Below are 21,516 nucleotides of genomic sequence, written 5' to 3' on the forward strand. Positions count from 1 at the left end.
GGGATTGACCTTACGTGCAGAGGCGGGAGTGAGTGAGTGAGTGGGGTCAATCTTCTCAGGACAAGCTCTCTTACGTATGACATGATTGCAAGACTTTCTACGAAGGATTTTTTTTTCTGTCTTAGTTTATTACCTTCGGCACATTCCCTCGTTTCCTGTGCAAGCTAGTGTGAAGTGTTGATTTGCGTTGTAACTTCTCTCTCTCTCTCTCTCTCTCTCTCTCTCTCTCTCTCTCTCTCTTAGAACTGTTCTAATAAAAGACGGCATCGATGAATAAAATTGACAAATAATTATTCCAAAAGTTACCCTTTCGAAGGAAAAGTTTTATAACTCTCTCTCTCTCTCTCTCTCTCTCTCTCTCTCTCTCTCTCTCTCTCTGGATCACTGCCCTTATACAATGAATCCGTATGTCACCCTGGCCTGCGCTCATGACATTCGACAATTGCCCTTCTGTGTTGTTTCCTTTTCGAAAAATCCTTCTCCTCCGACCTTTAAACTGGTCTTTGTTTTGTCTTTATATTCATGAATTTGAAGCCAGATTGAAATTCAATGAGTTCCGTTTCTATTTGAAGTTGTATCCCTGAGCATTCTTGCCGATACATAGGAAGTAGAAATAAAACATTCAGGTCTATCCCTGTTTCTGTTTAATTTCTTTCCTGACGTTGAATAAATAGAATGATTCTCGTACTCAAAATTTAACCTGAAAATTTTTTGATATATAGACCGTACTTATATTAATTTTGAAATGATAAAAAAAAAAAGGATTTTTAGTAAAATAGGTTTCTTTGAAAAATTTTCTTTCTTCGCTGGCTCACAAGTGTGCGATTGATGTACTTGAAAGCAATGGATATGTAAACTGTGACCTTGAAAGTGAATGTAAAGAGAAGTTTTTGAAAAGGAGTGTCATCTGATGGCGTATAGAAACAATAAACCAGCAGAGATTACTCCACTGATTACGGCAACAATATTCCAAATTATGTACAAGAAGAAACAAGTTCCTTATCTGACATAGAATAAAATGCAAATAGATTGATAAATAGACAAACAAATATATAAATAAACAAAGATATTAATTAAAAGACATGGCTAGCTTTTAACCTCCATTACTAACTTGTTCCACGGCTAAGCCAATGAAGTTTGAAGATGTCAAGGTTCAGAAATTGAAAAAGTGATTCTGAAATCCCAAGACGAGATCTTGGCATTTCAGTTGTAAGTGTTACGAGAGTTAAACTGTGGTCAAATGAACTCGGAAAAAAACCATAATATGACTATGAAAGATCATGAATTCCTTGAAAACGTGCTGGATTGTTAAGAGGTTCGTGGGAAAGTTTTGTTGCAAATAACTTGTGTGGAGTTTGAGAATATAGAAGTTGTGTAAAAAATATCAATAGCAATGTATGTGTTTGTATATCTATATGAAATATCTACAGATATATTCTTGTATACATATATGCAAATAAAATTATGTGTTTACGTTCACGTGTATGGGTATCCTTACTCGCTAACACAGTGATAACAACAACAAGAATATATTTTGAAGTCTTGATTTCAACTTTCCATAAGATGCCATTTACGGAAATAGGAATAGGGAAACGTATATTCCAACAGTCATACAACAGTGACGATTTTACAGTAAATGAACAATACGCGATATGAAACATTAAATACTCTGAACGAACAAGGTAAAACGACAGTGGAGGTCCTGTAGAGAGGGGTTTCCCTGCTGTATGGGACCGGAAAAGCAGCCATCAAAGTAAAGTAAAGTAAATGCAATATTGGAAAAGCAAATTTTTCTTACGAAATATTTACAAACAACTACAAACATCCTGCTGTTTCCATTGGTGTTAATTTGATTATCTGTTAAGAAGCTTTGTAGGTTTCCCAATTGTCTCTTCGTAATCGTAATTCATTTCGAGTCGAAAGAATCCACGTCAAGGTGAAGGGATTATTGAAATAAGCTCATTATTCTTAAAGATAATTAACCAAGACGGAAATGTTTCCTCAAAGCAATATTACCACTAAAAGAACAAAATTCGTAATCTTCTTAAGGAATAATAGGTCACACATTTGAGAGTTTTAGAATAACTGGCACCAAGGCCATGTTGAACCCGTTTACTTTATTAAGCTTGTGATTCCAAAAAAAAAAAAAAAACTTTTGTGAATATATAAGTTTGGTGAACTGTATATAACATGGACAAAACTCTCAAGCGAATATGCAAAGTTATATATATATATATATATATATACACATATACATATATATATATACATATATATATATATATATATATATATATAAATTTATCAATGAGCAATAATGTAGAAGTAAGAGCTCCGTCAAAGGTGGGGAAGTTTGCCCCCAGATATGAAAATAACGTTCTTTTTTTTAATGGCTGGATTAGTAGCTCACAAATCTAAATAAACTGCTTAAAGAAGTACATTTGACGGCTAAATAATGCAGCTGACTTGATCTTTCCAACGCATACCATGAATTGCTTTTAAATCTAAAATAATCGTAGATCTGGAAGACTCAAATGCAAAGGACAGAAAAGAAATATTTTTTTCAGGAGCTACAAGAAGCCAAGCTATCTCTCCATCCTCAGCAATACTCAGCAAGAAAAGATTAATAACATCAATAGATATGGAACCTGATACTTAATAACTTTCCAAAGATATTTTGAAAGAAAAAGGGGGATAAAATGGGCTTTCAAGTAAAATTATCAAGGATAAGTATAGGTTACAAAAAAAAAAAAAAACATACCTGATAAGACAACGGCAGTAAGAGGGTAAAAAATAACTTGAAATGAGTTTATATAAAGAAATAAATTTCTGAAGAGCAATTATAGTTGATGGAGGGGTAAGTTATACTCCGCAAAAAAGACTTAAAACTAAAAAAGATGACGGAATGTCCATAACTTTACCCGAATAAGGGTTAGTAGAAATTCGTAAATCAGTTACTGAGATCAAAATGCATAATAATGGCCACAAGAATGTATATCATATCCCTTCTTTTATTTAGAAATTTTATTTACCACGATAGTTAAAGTGCTTCAACATCATCATAGTTATAGAATACAGTGAATAAGAGAATACCAAGGAAATGCAGCAAGAAGACAAAATATTAAGCTTGAGTCATTTGTAAATTCATTTGGAAACTCAGGAAATCTATCCCGACCTATTTTCAAATAACTCGGTTCTCAGCATAAAAAACTGGGTTAACTGTTGGAGAATAATTTAAAGATGACTGATAAATAGATAAAAGCTTAAAGAAAGACGCTTTCACAAGGGAGACCACTTCTGTGATATAAGTCAAGAAACCAACATTCACAAACTGTTCTGGAGAAGAGTAAAGATTATAAGAATAAAATAAAGATACACAGGATGACTTTTCTTCTTCTTCTTCTTCTTCTTCTGCTTCTTCTTTCCCACCGTTATCCCCACATTAAGGGGTCGGTTGCCTGATGCGCCCTCTTCAATGCCTTCTATCAAATGCATCCTCTTCCACTAAACCTTTTCTTTCCATAGCATCCTTCACCTTATCTCACCATCAAATTCTCAGCCTCCCTCTCGATCTTCTCCCTCGACCAGGTTCCTCCTAAGCTTTCCTCACTCCTTCCCCACCATCCATCCTCAGCACGTGCCAACGCCATCTCAATCATGATACTCTTATCACCTCCGTAAACTTTACTACTCTTGGCATTCTTCTTATTTCGTCATTTTACAATCTTTCATGCGGTGACATTCCCATAATCCACCTCAGTATTCTCATCTCTGTTCTCTCAAGCTTTGCTTCCACGTTTCGTCTTAGATCTCACGTTTCCAATCCATACATTAACAGTGGTCTTATTATTATTTCTTTTTGCATGATGCAGGTACGGGTGGGCAATTTTTTACTTTTAGCTTGTGTGGCATTTTCTTATCACATACCCCTCCTCCTACGTCCCTCCACTTCCCCCGGGCTACTTGTATCCTTTTTTTAACTTCAGCCACACATCTTCACTCCTAATATATAGTAGATCCCAAGTATCTAAATTGTTCCACCTAATTTATAGCGAAGCCTCTACTGTACTTTTATGCATAGATATCCTGTCCTTACCTTCCTTGCTGCTTACCATAGGTTCAGTCTTATCTCCATTTATTTTCAAGTCACTCCTCTCCAAAGTCTCTTGCCACTCTACAACACTTCTCTGTAAGCCTTCCTCATTTTCCGCAGTAATTGCCCAATCATCTGCATATAGCAATTCCCCTTAATCTTCATTTCTGATTTTTTTCACTCAACACATCCATGACCACAACATATAATCAATACTAACTCCAAAGGTTTTTGTTTCCCCAAAAGCTGTTGTTCCTTATGCACAGGATGATGGCAGTTAACTACAAATTACTTAGTACTATAAATCTTAATTTGGATCAATCCCTCTCTGCTTTGAAAGCAGAGAAAAATCAGAAGCCCTGTATCGTGTAGTCCTCTATCAAGAGCTGGAATAGACAAAGAACAAGCATGATCAAGATAAGTTTTGGAAAAGAAATTGAAAAAAGTTTGTGTACAAATGACATTTTGTTAGGATTAAAATAAGTATGCATTGGTGAAAAGAGTACACTGGGTAAATGAAATCTCAAATTGTCAAATTTTAATTTCTTTCACACCGCATTAACTTCGCTACTTCATCTTAAAGGATAAAATATAAACAGCTTTAAGGTAATCCTTTCTGCACTACAGTCCTTCTCAATTAACTGATACAAGCACATGTAATCTTGATCGTACTCACGTTGACCTCACCAAATCCTCATGACCTGACGACTTTCACCATTTCATCATAGGATTCTCTGCCATATGCTGAGCTAAAACTTATAAACATTTGTTATAACTACATCTTCTTAAAGTCACCAGTTGGAGATCTGAAGAGTTTATGTCTTCCGGACAACCCACCAACCATGTTATACAATTACTCTTGCAGACTACGAAATGAATAACAGTGTATGAATTTATTGTAAATGTGAATAAAAGACATCTAATCTTTCTAAAGACGTATGCCTACTATGAACATAATCTCTTCGAATCTTATTTGGTCATACCATGTTCAGTACATCTTGCCTGGCACTTCTCTGCATATTTTTACATTTGTCCACAAGACAAATCTGTTCAAAATACATGTTTATGTTGTTGGACCATCTACCCTAATGCTTCGTTATCAAATTCAGCTGTTGTGTGTGTGTATATATATATATATATACATACATATATATATATATATATATACATATATATATATATATATATGTGTGTGTGTGTGTGTGTAAATATATATATATATATATGTGTGTGTGTATGTATGTATATATATATATATATATGTATATATATATATATATATATATATTTTTACCGCACGTGTTTCATACATGCTCGTATACTGTAATGGTTTTGATTTTTTTATCTTCCCTACACTGATAATAGACCATCCTGTGTTTTCCTGCTAGCACAAGCTTTATCATGTTTGAATTTTTGTGACTTTCTTCCTCGAAAGTTGCTGTATATAAACTCGATTGTTTAACAAAGTTTGGTTGCGTTCACCTCACCTCTCAGTTATCACCTAACTGCCGGCTCACATTGGTGACCACCGGAGAGTCCAGCTCCCTTCTACCTCCCCCTTCACTACTTACTGTTTCTTAATGTTTGGTGATGCCGCCTCCTGACACTGACTCTGCTATCAAAGCCCCACCATTAAAACTATTGCCTATTGCCAGTACAGAGGCATTTTCCTGGTTTCAGCATGCCAAAGTCCAGTTTTGCATTAATGGCGTAACTCGCTTAAGCACCAGAGTGGACTAGACTATATTCTATCAGCGATCTCAAAGACACTGTCCTGGAAATATCAGATTGGCTTTCCGACCAAGGGGACATCCCAATAGCATACGATACCCTCAAAACATACCTCCTGGAGAAGTAGTCACCGTCGTCAGCTCCGCAGAGCCAAACTTTTTCAGCTCTCTTAACAACTGATGGGGGACCAAAAAGCTTCGCTCGCCCTCAGGGTAATGACCAGTATCACTCACCTGTAACCAGCCACAGACAGTTCTCTGCGTGAATTGAATCTACTCTGTGCCCTTTGGGCATGGCACCTACCTGAACCTTTCCAGGCTGCCATCCCCGATGTCGATATTTTGCCCATGAAGGACCTGATGACCAAAGTCGAAACCCTTATAGACAGCCACTTCACCACCTTTAAGATCTCCATCAACATCTCCCTCCTGACGAAGTGGACAATTATTCAACATCCACCAAAGGTGACGTGAATGCTGTAGGACACAGATGGCCACCCCGTGACCTACCGGAGTGGCGACAAAACTGCCCACCCCCTACCAATCACTCATGCCCCAGCCAACAACATCTTCAGCCACTTACTGACACCCATTGGCCACAGTTATGCTTTTACCACTCCAGATTTGGGCTGCTGCGAAGAAATGTTCAAACAGTTGCCAGTGGCCATGATGCAGGTACGGGTGTGCAATTTCTGGTAGACACTGGCGCTTGCCATTCTCTTCTGCCAAGGCCATTCGCCAGATCACAATGTAGTTTGTCTAAATCTGCCAACGTCCACCTAATAGTTACCAACAGATCTGTTATCCCCACCCATGGCCACGAGAACCTTACATTATCATTTGGAAGCGTCAAATATCATTGGAAGTTTCTCATTGCTCACATTACATTGCCAATCCTCGGCGTGGATTTCCTCTCACATTATCACACTCTGATTGATGTTGCTCACTGACAGTTAATCACTGATGAATCTTACTCATCAACACATCTCCAACCAGCCCCATCCAAACTTGCTCTACACATCAGCGCACCCACGGATGTCTACGCCAACCTCTTCACGTCGTACCCGGAAGTTTTCCGTCCAGAACTTCATCAAACGCCCATGGTTCCCACGTGATTCCCGCCAAACACGGTATTTATCACCATATCAAGATAACGAGGCCCCCAGTATTCACCAGATTCAGGTGTATGGCACCGGATCATTTGGCAACCATTAAACAAATGTTCGTCAAAATGGAAGAAATGGGCCTTAGCCAAAAGGCCTCCAGCCCATGGTCGTTACCCTTACATATCATTCTGAAGAAAGATGGGCTCTCTGCATCTGTGTAGGGATTATAGGCACCTGAACATGTAGACAGAACTTCCTTATTACTCCTTCCCAGTCATCCCCGACGTGACCTACTACTTGCAAAAAGCGAAGGTTTTCCCCACACTCGAACTCCTGAAGGGATATTATCTGGTACCCAAGAACCCAGAAGATATCCCCAAGATTGCCATCACAACCCTCTTTGGTACATACAACTTCAATTACTCCTGTTTTGGCCTTCGTATTACTGGGGCTACTTTTCAACGTATCATGAATGGCATCTTAGGGGACCACCCCTTCTGTATATGTTACATGGACAACATACTTGTGTTCTCTTCCTCCAAAGAGGAACCCCTCTGTTACCTACGCATCGTGCTCGACCTCCTACAACAGAACGGTTTTGAAGTACGGTACGACAAATGTACCTTTGGCGCCAACGAAGTATTGTTCTTAGAGCACTGCATCACTCCTGAAGGAGTCCACCCCCTTCCTGAGAAGGTAGAAGCCGTTTGGAACTTCCCCATGCCCTTGACCGTCAAAACCCTACAAGAATTCATGGGCATAATCAACTATTATCACCGTTTCCTGCCAGCCATCGCTGCTACTCTTGCCCCCGTGTCCGCTTCCCTCAAGGGCGAACCAAAAGACCTGAAGTGGGGTTCCCTTTAATATGCGACCTTCTGCAACACAAAGAATGCTCTATCAACAGCTGCTGCTCTCACTTTTTCCATGCCACATGCACCTCTCCTTCTCTCCACCGATGCCAGCGAAATCGCTTTTTGGGTAGTACTCAAAGCAGGTGGTCAACGGCTTGCCCCACTCATTGGTTTTCTTCATTGCCTCTGGTGCACGCTTTCACTCAACAGTCCGACGCCTGGTCCACATATCAACGCCAATATCTCTCCACCGTGGCTGAATACAATTTTACCCTTCAACAAGTCCCTAGGAAAATGAATCCTGTTGTTGATGCCCTGTCTAGAAACACATTAGCTGCCATTCACCTGGGATTGTATTACAATGCCTTGGCAGAAGCCCACCAAAAAGATCCAGAGTACCAAACATGTAGGACATCCTGCACATCCCTACACTGGGAGGTCGTCCCTCTTGACGACTCCAACACCACCCTCTTCTGTGACGTCAGGACTGGTAGACCTAGACCATTGATACCTGCTCCCATGCGCCAACAGATGTTTGATTTCATTCATGGCCTTTCACATCCCTTGCTCCATTCTACTACACAGCTACTGAAAACAAAATTCATTTGACATTGCATTAGTAAGGATGCTAAGAATTGGGTCCATGCCTGTACTTCATGCCAAACCTCAAAAGTACATCGACACACGGATTCAGGAATAGGCATCTTTCCTCAACCTCAGTGTTGCTTTGACCACAATCATGTAGACATACTAAGTCCCCTACCCTCATCATAAGGACATCGTTACCTATTTGCTCCACTCGCTAGCCTGAAGCCATACGCATGGAAACTGCAACATCCGCCTTATGTACATCTGCCTTAATCTCAGGATGAATAGCGAGATTTGGTATCCCTGAACATATTACTTTTGATAGGGGTACCACTTTCACCTCTCAATTATGGACATCATTGGCGAATCTCCTGGGAATCACCCTACATGAGACAACTCCCTACAACCCTACTGCCAACAGATTGGTTGAATGTTTTCGTCGCACCCTCAAAGCACCTTTGATATCCCGCTGCATGGACTCCAACTGATTTACCCACCTTCCCTGAGTCCTCCTGGGACTAAGACCCACTCCTACAAACGCCCTGGATGTGGTATGTTGGGTTGCGTCCCATTGGTCGTCCTTGCTGAACTTTTTCCGTCTTAAACCTCCCTCGACAATCTCCATCGCCTACATTACGTTGTGGGAAAATCTACTCCATGCCACCAGACTTATAAGCCCCTGGCTAAGCAAGACATATGATCAGATCTGCACTCAGCAACTCAAGTTTTCCTGCGCAACGATATCAGCAAGCCACCTTTAACGCCCTCTTACACGGGCCCTTAATTTGTGGTCCGTCAAACAACGAAGGCATTCTTTCTGATCATTCATGGCAAAAACTGGGTCTCCATTGATCACCTTAAACCTGCAAATCTTCTGTAAGATGACCTTCCTACAGTACACCTCTCAAGAGCAGGGTGTCCCATTTCACATGTATGTCATTTTTAGGGGGAGCTATTTACCCCACGTGTATCATACATGCAGGTACACTGTAACGGTGTTTGTTGTTCATCCTATCACGTGCTCTTCCCTGCACTGTTAATAGACCATCGTGCGTTATCATGCTAGCACAAGCTTTATTATGTTTGAATTTCTATTACGTTCTTCCTCGGAAGTCACTATACAAAATCAATAATTGTTTAGTAAAGTTTGGTTGCATTTATCTTACCTCTCAATAATCACCTAACTGGCACCTCGTATGATATTGATTGATTGTTCCTAGTTATTTCCTAAACTTTTTTCATGTCAAATATAATGTTTCTGTTTTCTATAAATATCTACAAATATACATACGTATACACTTATACATCACAAATAATTTAAGATATTTCTTATTCAAATTCTTCCCATAACATTTAATATGATAAAGTATAATTCACAACGCCGTTATCATTCACAAACTATAAAGTTGCAAATGTACTTAATTCATAAGAATATACCTAAGCCAAATATATCGCTGTTTTCTTATAAAATGGTGATGCACAGTGCGTGTCACTTGTACCCTTAAATGTTTTTCTAAAATTGCAATAATGATATTGCTTCAGAAATATTAAACCAAAGAGAATTTTGGGATTATCATAACAAGTGACTGTAAAATCAAATAACCCTTAAAACCGAAAACAATATAATGCATCAACTTTACTTTAGACGGAAGCATATCACATTCAGTTGAAACCGTCGAAAAATTTGTCTTAAATAATTCATTCTATAAAAAAACAAAAAAACAAAAATTATATCTTTAGATTTTATTCCCTATTTTTTTATTTGAGAAACCTTTGGTAATATAATAGTAAAGCATTTATTTTCTAATTCTTACACAGAAGTGAAGAAATTATAAAATTTGTGAGCCATAATCCTTATTTATATGAATAGGATCGTAAAATTCCAAAATTAATCATCAGTTTTGGAAGTAGTGGAATCTTAGAAATCATAAGAACGCTATTCATAAGCAATGAAACCAACTTGAGAACAACAACAATAACAGACATCTATATATCGGCAAACTGCTAGAAAACAATCGATTAGCACACTTGCAGAGTGACAAAAAAAAAAAATTACCAAACTTGTTCTGTAATTAACGGCAAAGGATTGTTATAGTGGACGCTCACTTTCGTTGGAGACAGACAGTTTACATTTTAGAATCTGACAGACATCTTTATTAGAGTAACTGTATATATGTATATATGTACATATGCGCAAACAATTATACACACATATATACATATATATATATGCATACACACATACATTTACATATATATGTAGGCATACGTCTAAATATATATTTATTTATTTGTATATTTATGCATAAAAAATGCTGAATAACACACACAGATATATATACAGTATATATATATATATATATATATGTGTGTGTGTGTGTGTGTGTGTGTGTGTAGATAGATAGATGGATAGATAAGTATTAGAATATATATATATATATATATATATATATATATATATATATATATACAGTATATAAATGGATATATGGTAATATTTAACATATTTACGGTTAATGAAGAATTATTTCTTCTCCAAGATATCTTTATTTCATGAAAGAAAAACATGATAGGGCAAGATTTTTTTCCTGTAATAAAGATTCCAACGGTTAGCAACTAATACAGGTTTTTTCTTATTTTTAGTTCATGTTTCTTTTGACTGCTCGTCTTGACGCCCAACCACCACTTTCTAGTTCACTTTTCAAGTTCAACCATTTTTTTTCACCCCTAATGTTTTTTTTTTTTTTCACTGTCGTGTTCATTATCCATATATGAACGCTCAACTGCTCCATAAAACGCCATGTTTATTCCTGTTCCCCTTATGATCGAATTAGGGTAATTGCCTTCTTGAATCAAATCGACAGGATTCCGTCGCTGGTTCTAAGCCTTGAAGTACCCTAAACAACTTACCCTTTTTTTCAATGTATCAATCACTTTCTCCTAGTGATTTGGGCATATGCCATTGACCGCTTCACACCAGTAACCCAAGACTGGAAGGTAAGAGCCTTTAGAGCCCGGTAGGGAGGCCGGGGAAGATGGGTTACTGGGTACCTAGAGCCTTCCAGTGTGATCAGCGTTCCAGTAAGACCCCTTAGAAAAGTTGCCCTTGAGATGTGCCATTTTCATTCTTGTTACCCTTGGCTTAAACAAGTATCCTCTCTCTCTCTCTCTCTCTCTCTCTCTCTCTCTCTCTCTCTCTCGAGAGAGAGAGAGAGAGAGAGAGAGAGAGAGAGAGAGAGAGAGAGAGAGAGAGAGAGAGAGAGCGTTTATCGGCCTTTGTAACGACTCTATTGAGGTTGTTTTACAACATGGTGCTGCTGTTCTTGACTTCGTGTGTGGTTCTACCAGACTACAGAGCCATAGATTTGGGTGCGAGTTCCTTGATTTAACAGAGAATTTGTTCACTCGTTTAGTATCTGTTATTACAATTATCCTAAATATTATATTATTATTATTATTACTTGCTAAGCTACAACCCTATTTGGAAAAGCAGGATGCTATAAGCCCAGGGGCTCCAACAGGGAAAATAGCCCAGTGAGGAAAGAAAAAAGGAAAAACAAAATATTTTAAGAAGAATAACAACATTAAGATAAATATCTCCTATCTAAACTATATAAACTTTAACAAAACAAGAGGAAGAGAAATTAAGGTAGAATAGTGTGCCCGAGTGTACACTCAAGCAAGAGAACTCTAACCCAAGACAGCGGAAGACCATGGTACTGAGGCTATGGCACTACCCAAGACTAGAGAACAAGTGTTTGATAAAGAGGTATTGATGAAAATCATTCAGGCAGAAAGTACCCGGGATATTAAAGAAAACTTAATCCGCGTCTAGCCCCATAAAAAGATGATCTATTGTACAAACTTTAATTATGATATTGATGATAATGACGTTTATGAAAGTGTAAATCATTCGTATTTCCATTGAAAGTTATAAATAAATTGATTTCTTTTAATTTAAGATATACCGAGACCGATTTCTAAACTATACGCATTAATTCTTCTTTTATGGTTTTTCTTTAATAATTATTAGGCATTTTCAGACCATTTTGTTTATTCGGCAAAATTTATTTGCATTCAGGAATTTATCATGAAACTAGAAAGAATTTGTGAAGAAAAAAAGAACATAAAAGAACTTGAAAGGACTTCAGTTTAATTTTCTTATAAGAAGTTTAATTTGGCTTTGCGTTAGACATAGCTGAGATATAGACATACTAGATGCAAACCAGTTTGACTATTGTATCAAAGTACGATCAAAGCATTAATAATATATTCTTATTTATATAAGAAAAAGTAGAAATAATGTCAGAATGAGTTCATAAATTGTATAAGATTAGGATGAAGAATTTATGAATCAATTGATGAAGATGATTGCTATTTGCGTTTAAGCACCGGTAATTATTTTATATATCATAATAATTAATTTCATGTGCAGTGTTGCATAATATTTTCGTTCCGAGTTATTTTAACCATGAAATATAGAACGTATTATAATGAAAAAAGGGGCATGGAGGATTTGGAAAATGATTTCCAAGTATTAGGCCTATTTCAAGGCCTTAGAAATCAGAAATATATAAAAAGATCTCGAGACACAAGACAAAAAGAAAGGATGTTATAAGAAGACATTAAACCGAACAATCTCTGACAAGTTAACCTTGACACAAAGCTTTTATAAATATTTTAATTCCACTTTGGGCATAGTTCTGTCAGGTTTTGCTGCTGCTCTGGTACTCGATGTTCTTGTTATTTAATTGGTAAAAAAGATATATGAGATTTTTAGCCCAAATTTCTTGAGATAACTAACATGAGAATAAGCTAATACATTGTGTGTAAAGATGTTTATGTTACGTATATTATCATCTTATTTATTCTCAACTTGTTAATTTTAGTTATAATTGTCATTAAAATTACTATTATTATTGCTATCATTGGGATTTTCATTACAAATGTTTACATCTTATGCAACGATACTGAGATCTCTAGATTGTCAGACTTCATACTTCAAGAGTGGCCCAGATCTTGATATTCATTGGTCCCATTCAGCGCATGACTAAGCACCTGTTAACACTCACAAGCTTTTCCTAAAAGTAATCAGATTATAAAATGAATATTAGGAAAAGGCATGCACAAGATTTCATTATCTCGGTTTCAAGGAAATATCCAGCAATGACTATCGTCATTTACGCTTGAGATATAGAGTGGAATTTTCAACCAATCACCAGACTCACAAATGTACAAAAGAACATTACGAAAGTATCTCAATGAGAAAGATTAGATTAATAATTATCTAGAAGATGATAACTATAAAAACTGAACTAAGCAATTGTATCCATTAGGAAAGTAACCTCGTTCAACATCAGATATCTAACATAAAATTATATATTCATAACAACACAATTAACATTAAAAATAACTCACGGTAAAGAAACTAAACTTAAAGAGACTTACTGCAATTGAGTTGTCAAACCTAGATGTTGCTGCTTATGTCATAATGAGGTAAACATACAGAGCCATTGCAATTACGTCACCAAGCAGCGACGTCATAGTAACGTCGTAAACTGGGTGTAGCCCATGAAAATCAGAGCATTACCTCATATAGAGGTCAGGCAAGGAGGTTTGTGAGTGAGAAATGGTTCAGTCTTTTTTGCTTATGTTAGGGAGACAAAAAAATCTTGTGGTCTGAGGACGAAAATGTGTTAGCGCTTCAAATCGACAGTTCATTTCCAACCACTGGACAATCTTAGTGTACCAGTGATCCAGTTTGCTATTTCAACACCATCAGAAGAATTGTCAATATAATGAGGAAGAAATATCTCGTTACTGAACAAGAAAGTATGTAACTATCATTCTTATTATTATTAATATTATTATTATTATTATTATTATTATTATTATTATTATTATTATTATTATCATCAGTATTATTATTATTATTATCATCATTATTATTATCTTCATCATCATCATCATCATCATCATCATCATCATCATCATCATCATTATTATTATTATTATTATTATTATTATTATTATTATTATTATCTAAGCTACAAACCTAGTTGGAAAAGTAGGAAACTATAAGCCTAAGGACTCCAGCAGGGAAAAATAGATCATTGAGGAAAGGAAACAAGGAAGAAGATATTCTATATGAGAAGGATTGAATAACGAATACAAAATCTCCTAAGCTCAGTAAAAACTTTGAAACAATCGTTCATATATAAATTATGAAGAGACTACTTCTGCTACTACTACCAATGATACTGCTCTTGCTAATGCTATTAACCATAATAAACATGCTAGATAGCAGTCGTGGTCATAGTAATGGTAGTGAAAATATATTAGTAACTTCCCTTTCCGTCCCCAACGTAATTATCAGTTGTGATAATAAAAATGATAAGTTGCAGTAGAAAACCTAACAATGCTATTAAGAGAGAATCTTTATAGACATAAAAATAAATCATATAAATTTGATTGATAGTTGATTCCAGATGTTTTCTTTTAGAAATAGTAAATATCAATAAAATCCACCCACCGCCCCCAGTCCTAAACCTTTTCAAACCCCCGGTCACTCTTTCCAGAAGGAAAGGACGACCACGACGTGGACGCTATGGGCGGTTGTGCTCTTGGCATTGGTGGGCGTGGTGCCTGAAGTTTCAGCAGACCTGGACCTTGGGATGTGTCAGAGTACCTGCCATGCCGTGCCTCAGGACTTGTGGCCATATTGCTGCGAGACGCACCACACCTGCTGTGAGGAATTTGCTGATTCTTGTATAGTAAGTATTGTATTTTTTTTTCTCCCCTTTTCTGTGGTGAAACGGGTGTCTGTACGCGCTACATTGGCCAAATAGATGTTTATTAAGGATTAAAAGTCTCTTAACTCATTTTTGGGGAGATGGAATGATGTTTGTACGTGATAGATTGAACAAAATTAGGTTTTTTAGGGGTGTGATGTATTCGTGTACTAAATTCTGAGGTTATATGTCCTTGTAAAATGCTAAATACATTCTAGTCTGTCGTAAGTCTTAGTAACGTTTAATAGGCACTTTGATTCATATAGTCAACTATCCTCTTTGCAAAACTATTTTGATAATGAAAATATTAATATCATGGATCTTCTTATAAGACTGTAAAGAGTCTCCATATATTCATTCTTCCTTTGCGTGAGAGTGTTAGTCAGCAAGTACAGAATAAAGATAAAACATTCTGACCTTTAGGATATAACATAACGTCCCGGGAGGCAGGACAGACCGTATTGAATTTCTTTGAAATTACATTATATTTAACAGTATAGATATAATGATGATAACAATATTTAGCATGAAGCAGGTTTAAAATGTGGTGATATAAAGATCATGATAGCAGTGTAAGTTTGTAAGTAATATTGTAATAATTTTGCAAGTAACTTCTTTTCTAAATTTCGCATAATTGCTCTTTCGTGAGAATTGGATTCAGCCAGTATCTCAGAATACCTCATACTTTAGTGATTCTTTCTCTCTTTACTTTTCAAATAAAAGTACAAAATCAAGCACGAAGTAATGCAGGCGAGACGTTCGAGGAGGGTTTTGTTTTCATCACCAAGCGAAGTGACAGGCCACTGTAATCTGCTTATAGATATACAGTAGTTCGAGATGTCATTACAATTCTGTACTTGTGAATATATGAGTAATACTTTGTATTTTCATTACTCTTCCTTCCAAAAATCCGGACTAAAGAGGAGGACGTTCTTTTGGAAGAACTGTAATTCGTTGTTGAAAATTTCGATTCCGACTCAAGTAAAAAATGACTTGCGTCTGATTAAAATATTTATCTTATGTCCTTTGGGTTTCTTTTCTAATCATAATAGGATAAAATATGATTTAGCTTCAAAATTAAATCACCAATAAAACCAGAGTTGCAATAATAGGTAACTGTACAGATAGCGACGGACATGATTTGAGGATGCCCAACAAAACGAGATTGATACTTAGAACAGACGTGATAAAACTTTGGGCGATTAAAGTGGACATGCGGAAGATTAAAGGACCAATAGGACACTCATTGTTCGTTTTCCTTTTCAACTAGCTAGATTGACGGTGGTTGTGCTGCAGGATTGTAACCATGAGAAAAAAGGATTAAAATGGATTAGGATCCTACTCCTTTATGCTACTGTTTATAGAGCCCAGATCATTTCTAATGTTACATTTATATCTAGCTCTGAAGTGAAAAGAAAATAAATATGAATTTTCTCAAAACTAAGAGTATACCTTGACTTTTATACACTGGACTTGTAAGATGTTGGGTTTGAGTGCCATTTTGTTTCTGAAATGTACACCACGACAAACTTTCTCTTATTTCATTTAGAATTTTCTACTATTTGCTCAAATTTAATTATTTTTCAGTTATTATGAAGACACCTGTAGAAAATAGGACAGGATAAGTCTTGTAACATATTGCAAAATTTAGAATTCTACTGGTCTAAGAATCCCTGAGTTAACTAAAGGTCTCTGGCTTTTTCTCTATGAAGAAATCAAGGAAAAACTATAATATAGAGCAAATAATTTACAAAACTTACATATCTTAGGTAAGGAAAAGAAATGCCTCCTAGAAAATTTAGTGATACAAAGCAAATTTATTAATTGAATACGTTCATTTAGAAACAGCTTTGAAATATTTTTTATTTTCTAAATGGTATTAATAACTGAATTACATATTCATAAAAGAGGAAAGATTAGGTAAACATGTTATAATAAGAATAGTGTCTATAAGCTATCGAATATGATTAGATTTAGTAATCCCTACTTAAAACATGTAGTTCAACTCTGAGCAATCCAAGAGTACCTGAGAAAGAAATCATTGAATTTATTACAGAAACTAAATTTGAGATGAATAAGAAACTACACTCATATGCCATTAGTGTACATATAAAATAAAGTTTAAATAATTAACAAAGAATAGAGAATAAAACTATATTGAACAAAAGAGTAATTATCAATAATTGTGTCCTCTTTTACAGCATGACTGCCTGCCACGAGTTAGCTCTGGGGATGTGAGTGCAGTTGAAGAGCGTCCAGGGCTCTGCTGTGCTTTATATAATCTATGTTGCTTCAGAGAGACACCAAGAATTTCATCCATCAGAAGCCAAGATGTCCAGCAACCACAAAGTTTCCCTATTACACATCGTTTCAGCACCCTCCCTGGAGGGCCAGGTAGAAACAGGCAGTCTTCTGTTACTGTTCCAAAAGTAGCACAAACAGCAGCCCCAGCACCAGTGACAACAACGTTCAGTAAACCTAAAGTGAGTAACGAAAACAGACGACCAACATCAATCAACCGTCCCAAACCTGCACGAAACCCACCAAGTTCGTTTAGGGACACACCAAGATCAGAGACCCGTGATGATGTTTTTGATAATAAGAACACAGATGACAATAATTTAGGTCATCGATTTGATGTGCAGGATCCCTCTACAGAAAGACCTTCACAGTTCCAGAATTCTCCAAATGAAGAAGAAGAAACTAATGCTTTCAATCGACCATTAACTCCTAGTCGTCCACAAAAACTCATCAAATTGGCCAGACCAGTGAGCCCATCTCCTTCAGAGTCTCAAAATAAAGACACACCAGACATCCAAGAGCAATTGGAATCAAACACAAATATCATTACACCAAAAACCCTCGATAGACCAAGACCAGGGTCTGCCTTTCGTCCAACAAACCCCAGACAACTCAGTAACCCAGAACCTGAGGTTCCTGAGATCCCCGAAGAGGAACCAAAACAGGAACAAATAAATCCAACTAGACCGTCATTTCTAAACCGTTCTTTACAACAAAGGAAACTCTCTCTGACAAATCCTTCAGACCAGTCTCCTCCAGAAGAGGAGCAAATTCAATCCCAGCCTAAAGAAGAAAGAAGGTCTAATAAGTTATTTAGAACAGGACCACTAATTCGTTCTGGTGTAAACAGAGAAAATTCTAAACCTGTTTCAGAAGTAACTGAACAACCAGAACAATTTGTAACCATTGACGTAGAGACTTCTCGGGGACCAAAATTACTAAGACCTAAAATAAAGCCGTTCCGGCCAGGAAAAAAAGATACAGAAGGCAGTGATGTATCCCCACAGGCAGACCAAGAACAGGATCAAGTAGTCTTAGACTCAAACCTTAATCAACAAACTCTAAAAGAAGAAGCATCTGCTTTCTTGAAAGTTGACAGTGCTATTGAATTGCCTGAAAAACCTACAGAGCCAAAGGCTATTAGAAGTGGTTCCCCTATTCGTAAAATTAAATTAATAAGACCAAGGGAAAATAACAAGAATCAACAACCAAATCACCATGAACAGGCAGTTACAGAAGTTGAACCCAAAGAAATTCAGCAAATTGCTGAAGGAACAACAGTTGTTCCACCAACAACGCGATCTCAAGTAACTAGTGGAAGATCTCGAAATATACAAAGGACTGCAGCAACCAATCTTCAGGGTACACAGGGAAGAACAGTTACAAGCACTCAAGCAAGTCAAGGAAGATCAAGAGGAAGAACTCGTTTCACAGAAGAGAGCTCTGTTGATAACACCCAAGAGTCAGCCAGAGGAACCTCACGTTCCACAAGCACACAAGCAGGATCTTCTAGGGGAGGTGCATCATCCGCAAGAGGAAGAACAAGGACCCGGTCAAGGCCAGAAGTAACTGAGCCAGCCATAGCTATAGAATCTCAAGCAACAAAGAAACCAACTGTGTTATCACAAGAATCAGCAAAACTCCCATCACTTGATATAGAAAATGAAGAAATGCTTAAGGAGCATAGTGAAACAATAGCTGATGTTCCATTAATGAATGATGAAAAGATAATGGAGCAAAAGAAAGAAATGGAGAAAATAATGGAAGATGATGTTTTAAATTTACCTAACAACGTCAATAACAATGAGAATATTGTCTCTACAGGAGCCCCAGTAGTACCAGAAGAAAAATCTATGCATGAGCAGGAAAAAATTGCATTACCAAAGAAAACTCAAGATGTAAGTGAGCTGCCATCAGAGGAGCAAAAGTCATATCTTCCTGAGAAAAGCAGTCTGACTGAGGAGGAAACTGACACTGAGAAAATGGCAGACCAACTCTCTGCTTTAGGCCAGAGCCCGAAATTAGTTCCATCGCCCAGACAAAATTCTGAGCCACATGCATCAGACCCCATTACTGAACCAGAGTTACCAAAGGTAACATCGCAGCAGCAGATACCAAGGGTAACCTCACAGCCACAAGAAACAGTACAAAGCCAAGAAGAGCAACAATTTTCAAGACAGCGTTCTGAAACACAAACAGCATCGAGGCAGAGATCAAATACACAAGCAGCTACAAGACAAAGCACAAATCCATCATCTGGGCAAACAGCTACTAGATCAAGAGGACGACTGACTGCCCGAGACCGATTAGCTTTATCAAACTCAGCCAATTAAGACATATTCCATTGAATTCTGACATAAGATAAGCTCAACTGATAGTATATCTATGTCCTCTATATCACGTCCAAAAACGACTGATAGACCAACTTTCAAGTGTCGATCAATGGGATAATATATAATCTTCTGTTGCTTGGATACTTTTTTATTGTAAATAGAACCTCTTTTCTATAAAAAATCATAAAATATCAAATGAGCCATGTGACCTGCAAATGCTTTTACGTAAGTTTTGAAACATCACTAGGGTGTTCAAGATTAGCCTTTCATATGCATTTATATAACGGCAGTAATATACTGCATAGATGTACACATATCATCCCTATGTCATGACATAGATCCCAAAACACGTGCAGTATTTCTTCCTCCTCTGTGAAAGGCCAATAGTTTTCAGAAAAGGAAGATTTCACATGGGTCTTCTCTAGTTTTTTGTTTATATCATGAACATATGTACGAAACCCAACAAATAAAATTTTTGTTACATGTTTAATAAAGAAAATTTTATTCCCTGATACAATTCAAGATGCATTTAATAAAGATCTAAAAGAGAGAGAGAGAGAGAGAGAGAGAGAGAGAGAGAGAGAGAGAGAGAGAGAGAGAGAGAGAGAGAGAGAGAGAGAGAGGAAGTGCAAAACTTGTAACAGGATTAACAGTATTGAAACCGTAGGGTACACTTTTAATAATCAGAGTTTCTCAAGATTGTTGAACTAAATGGCTGACTATGGTCTAAACGATTATCATTATTATTATTATTATTATTATTATTATTATTATTATTATTATTATTATTATTATTATTATTATTGATGATGATGATGATGATGATGATGATGATGATGATTCACTACCGACATAGATAATGAAATCGACATACCAATAAGATTGCCAAATTTAAAACTAACAAGGAACCCCTATAAAATTAGAATGCAGACTAATGTAAATGAAAAATGGTAAAAATAAAGGCCCTCTAACAAGACTGAACTTCGTGAATAATGAGAGCGAGTATGACGACTTTTGGCTTTTAATTTGGGAAAATTTTAATTTTTGCATTTTGGGGGGTCGCCTGGGCGAATGCCTATATTTTATGATTAAAATGGCTTTGTGACTAAATTAATTACTATTTATATGTTTACGCAAGCCTGTTTACCTCTTATTCAACCCTTTTCTGGCATAGGTACTGAAGGCTACCTATTTATTTGCTTTTTCTGAATAAATCATAGGTAAGTTATTTATTTTAGTGCACCATATAACTTTATCATTTTCTATAATTATCTATAAAATATTGGTTTTCTTTAAATATTATGATAATCTGAATAAAGGTTGCATTCCTAATCCTATGACGCAGGGGAACCCTACTCACTACAAGATCTACACATGTAATTTATTGTATACATTCTTATGTATTTTGTATATTACACTTTATATATAACTGGCGTTCATTGTTAACTCCATATTATCGAAGGGTTTCAAAAACAAGAGTCTTTAGATTTTTCTTGATAGAAATATTTATCATTTATCAATTATTAAATTTGAATTATTTTGTTACCCACAGATTGGATATTTACATAGCCGTTATCTATAAAATCCTTAGTATGTAGGGTCAGTATTTTCTGCTACTCTCTTCAATTCCAAATCAGAAGCTTTCCAATTTCTTGAATTCACATTATGATCATCAGGTTTGTTCAACCTAGTGCAATTTATAAATTCTTTTTTCTTGTGA

General features: G+C 36.5%; 1 protein-coding gene across 1 annotated transcript in view; it reads left to right on the top strand.

The window, feature by feature from the left end:
- LOC137655756 (probable serine/threonine-protein kinase kinX) overlaps positions 1 to 20,276 on the top strand; it is a 37,255-nt gene extending 16,979 nt beyond the window's left edge. Inside the window, exons 2-3 of the mRNA XM_068389838.1 lie at positions 14,950 to 15,144; positions 17,364 to 20,276. Coding sequence (XP_068245939.1) covers positions 14,950 to 15,144; positions 17,364 to 19,796 — 2,628 coding nt within the window. The 3' untranslated portion in view covers positions 19,797 to 20,276. The remainder of the gene's footprint in view (positions 1 to 14,949; positions 15,145 to 17,363) is intronic.
- The last annotated feature ends 1,240 nt before the right edge of the window (positions 20,277 to 21,516 follow it).

Source organism: Palaemon carinicauda, chromosome 16 (genome assembly GCF_036898095.1).
Source record: "Palaemon carinicauda isolate YSFRI2023 chromosome 16, ASM3689809v2, whole genome shotgun sequence".
NCBI lineage: Eukaryota > Metazoa > Arthropoda > Malacostraca > Decapoda > Palaemonidae > Palaemon > Palaemon carinicauda.